The sequence below is a fragment of the Etheostoma spectabile genome, chromosome 2 (genome assembly GCF_008692095.1).
Source record: "Etheostoma spectabile isolate EspeVRDwgs_2016 chromosome 2, UIUC_Espe_1.0, whole genome shotgun sequence".
NCBI lineage: Eukaryota > Metazoa > Chordata > Actinopteri > Perciformes > Percidae > Etheostoma > Etheostoma spectabile.
Window position 1 is genome coordinate 31,308,830 of NC_045734.1, and position 3,535 is coordinate 31,312,364.

Genomic DNA, 3,535 nt, shown 5'->3' on the forward strand with positions numbered 1-3,535 from the left:
CACCCTTCAGCATCCATCAGCACCCATCAGCATCCATTAGTACCCATTAGCACCCATCAGCACCCATCAGCACCCATCAGCATCATTCATATCACAGCACTCGAGAAAATCCGTGACACATTGAGTAAATAATGTAAAATAACCCTGTTATCAGATTTTCAGAATATAACATAACCCTATTATCAGATTGTGAGATTTTCAGAATAAAAGATAACCCCAATATCAGATTTTCAGAATAAAACATAACCCCATTATCAGATTTTCAGAATAAAACATAACCCCAACGTTAGATTTTCAGAATAAAACATAACCCCAATATCAGATTTTCAGAATAAAACAACCCGGATATCAGATTTTCAAAATAAAAGATAACCCTGATGTCAGATTTTCAAAATAAAACATAACCCCAACGTCAGATTTTCAGAATAAAACATAACCCCGATATCAGATTTTTCAGAATAAAACATAACCCCGATATGAGCGGATCTGTTGCTGATCTTACAGACGGGGTCGACGGCCAGCCCGGCCAGGGACGCGTCGCTGGGCTTTCCCAGGCCGGCCTTGTTCATGGCGATGACCCGGAACTCGTACTCGGAGCCCTCGGTGAGCTGGACCGCCTTGATGGTCCGGTCTATGACGGGCCGGCGGTTGACCTTGGCCCAGGCCAGCTCCGTGGCCTCGCGCTTCTCCACCATGTAGCCCAGGATGGTGGCCTTGCCGTCGTTGGCCGGCGCCTTCCAGCTCACCGTCATGGAGTCCTTGGTGATGTTGGTGATGACGGGCGGCTCGCACGGCCCGGGGACGTCTGGGGGGGGGTGGAGACAGGGGACAGGTGGAGCACTTTAGCATGGGGGACCTCCCACAGAAGGATTCATAATAATAATAATAATAATAATAATAATAATAAAAATAACTGTAAAAATAATATATGTATATATTTATACTACAAGAATAAGTGTAACAAGAATCATGCATGGGGTGTGTCCCTGTGTGTGTAACAAGCATAGTGTGTGTCTGTCCCTGTGTGTGTACAGCATAGTTTGTGTGGCCTTGGTGTGTGTACAAGCATAGTGTGTGTCCAGTGTGTGTAACAAGGATAGTGTTGTGTCAGGGCCTGTGTGTAACAAGCATAGTGTGTGTCCCGTGTGTGTAAACAAGATAGTGTGTGTCCCTGTGTGTGTAACAAGCATAGTGTGTGTCCCTGTGTTTAACATGCATAGTGTGCGTCCCTGTGTGTAACAAGCATAGGGTGGTGTGTGTCCCTGTGTGTGTAACACCAATAGTGTGGTCCCGGGTGAACAGCATAGGGTGCTGTCCATGGTGTGTGTAACAAGCATAGGTGTGGGTCCCTGTGTGTGTAACACATAGTGGGTCCCTGTGTGTGTAAACAAGGCATAGTGGGTGTCCATGTGTGTGTAACAAGCATAGGGTGTGTCCCTGTGTGGGTACAAGCATAGTGTGTGTCCACTGTGTGTGTAACAAGCATTAGTGTGGTGCCCTGTGTGTGTACAACATAGTGTGTCCTGTGGGTAAAAGCATAGTGTTGTGTCCCTGTGGGGTACAATCAGTGTGCGTCCCGTGTGTGTAACGATAGCGTAGTGTGTGTCCCTTGTGTTACAAGCTAGAGTGTGTCATGTGTGTGTAACAGCATAGTGTGTGTCCGTGTGGGTTGAACAAGCATAGTGTGTGTGTCCGTGTGTGTTAAAAAAGCATAGTGTGTGTCCTGTGTGTGTGAAAAAGCATAGGGTGTGTGTGTCCCTGTGTGTGTAACAAGCATAGTGTGGTCCCTGTGTGTAACAAGCATATGTGTGTGTCCCTGTGTGTGTAACAAGCATAGTGTGTGTCCCTGTGTGTGTAACAGATAGTGTGTGTCCATGTGGTGTGTTAACAAGCAAGTGTGTGTGTCCTGTGGTGTAACAAGCATAGTGTGGTGTGCCTGTGTGGTAACAAGCATAGTGTGCGTCCGTGTGTGTAACAAATAGTGTGTGTGTCCCTGTGTGTGTAACAAGGCATAGTGTGTGTCCCTGTGTGGTAAAGCATAGTGGTCCTGGGTGTGACAACGCATAGTGTGTGTCCTGGTGTTGAACAAGCATAGTGTGTGTCCCGTGGGTGTACAAGCATAGTGTGTGTCCTGTGTGTGTAACAAGAATGTGTGGTCATGTGTGTGTAACAAGCATAGTGTGGTCCCTGTGTGTGTAAAGCATAGTGTGTGCCCTGTGTGTGTAACAAGCATAGTGTGTGTGTCCCGGTGTGTACAAGCCTAGTGTGTGTCCCTGTGTGTGTAACAAGCTAGTGTGTGTCTGGTGTGTGTAAAAGCTAGTGTGTGTCCCTGTGTGTGTAAAAGCATGTGTCTGGTGTAAAGCATAGTGTGTGTGTCCCTGTGTGGTAACAAGCATGGGTGGGTCTGTGTGGGTAACAAGCAAGTGGTCCATGTGTGTGTACAAGCTAGTGTGTGTCCCGTGTGTGTAACAAGCATAGGTGTGTGTCCCTGTGTGTGTAACAAGCATAGTGTGTGTCCTGTGTGTGTAACAAGCATAGTGTGTGTCCCCGGTGTGTAACAAGCATAGTGTGGGTCTGTGTGTGTAACAAGCATAGGGTGGTCCCTGGTGTTAACGATAGTGTGGTCCCGGTGGTTTAACAAGCATAGTGGTGTCCATGTGTGTGTAAACAAGCATAGTGTGTGCCTGTGTGTGTAAACAAGATAGTGTGTGTACAGTGTGTGTGTAACAAGCATAGTGTGTGTCCCTGTGTGTGTAACAAGCATAGTGTGGGGTGTCCCTGTGTGTGTAACAAGCATAGAGTGGGGGTCCCTGTGTGTGTAACAAGCATAGTGTGGTGTCCTCTTGTGTGTAACAAGCATAGTGGTGTCCCTGTGTGGTAACAAGCATGAGTGGTGTCCTGTGTGTGTAACAAGCATAGTGTGTGTCCCTGTGTGGTGTAACAAGCATAGGTGTGGTGTGTCCCTGGTGGTAACAAGCATAGTGGTGTCCCTGGGTGTAACAAGCATAGGTGTGTGTCCCTGGGTGTGTAAAAAAGCATAGTGGTTGTCCCTGTGTGTGTAAACAAGCATAGGGTGTGCCATGTGTGTGTAACAAGCATAGGTGTGTTCCCTGTGTGTGTAAACAAGCATAGGTGTGTCCTGTGTGTGTAACAAGCATAGTGTGTGTCCCGTGTGTTAACACTAGTGGTCCCTGGTGTAAAAGATGTGATGGTCCGTGTGTACAAGCATATGTGTGTCCCTGTGTGTGTAACAAGATAGGGTGTGTCCTGTGGTGTAACTAGCATAGTGTGTGTCCTGTGTGTGTAACAAGCATAGTGTGGTCCTGTGTGTGTAACAAGCAATAGTGTGTGCCCTGTGTGTGTAATACAAGCATAGTGTGTGTCCCTGTGTGTGTAACTAGCATAGTGTGGTCCCTGTGTGTGTACAAGCATAGGGTGTGTCCTGGTGTGTGTAACAAGCAATAGTGTGTGTCCTCCCCTGTGTGGGTAACTAGCATACGTGGCGTCCGGTGTGGTAACAGCAAGTGTGGGTCCC

At 47.4% G+C, this 3,535-nt stretch overlaps 1 protein-coding gene across 1 annotated transcript in view; it reads right to left on the minus strand.

Moving 5' to 3' along the window:
• Positions 1–3,535, minus strand: part of LOC116702454 (titin) — a 155,013-nt gene that overhangs the window by 106,528 nt on the left and 44,950 nt on the right. Inside the window, exon 57 of the mRNA XM_032536656.1 lies at positions 503–805. Coding sequence (XP_032392547.1) covers positions 503–805 — 303 coding nt within the window. The remainder of the gene's footprint in view (positions 1–502; positions 806–3,535) is intronic.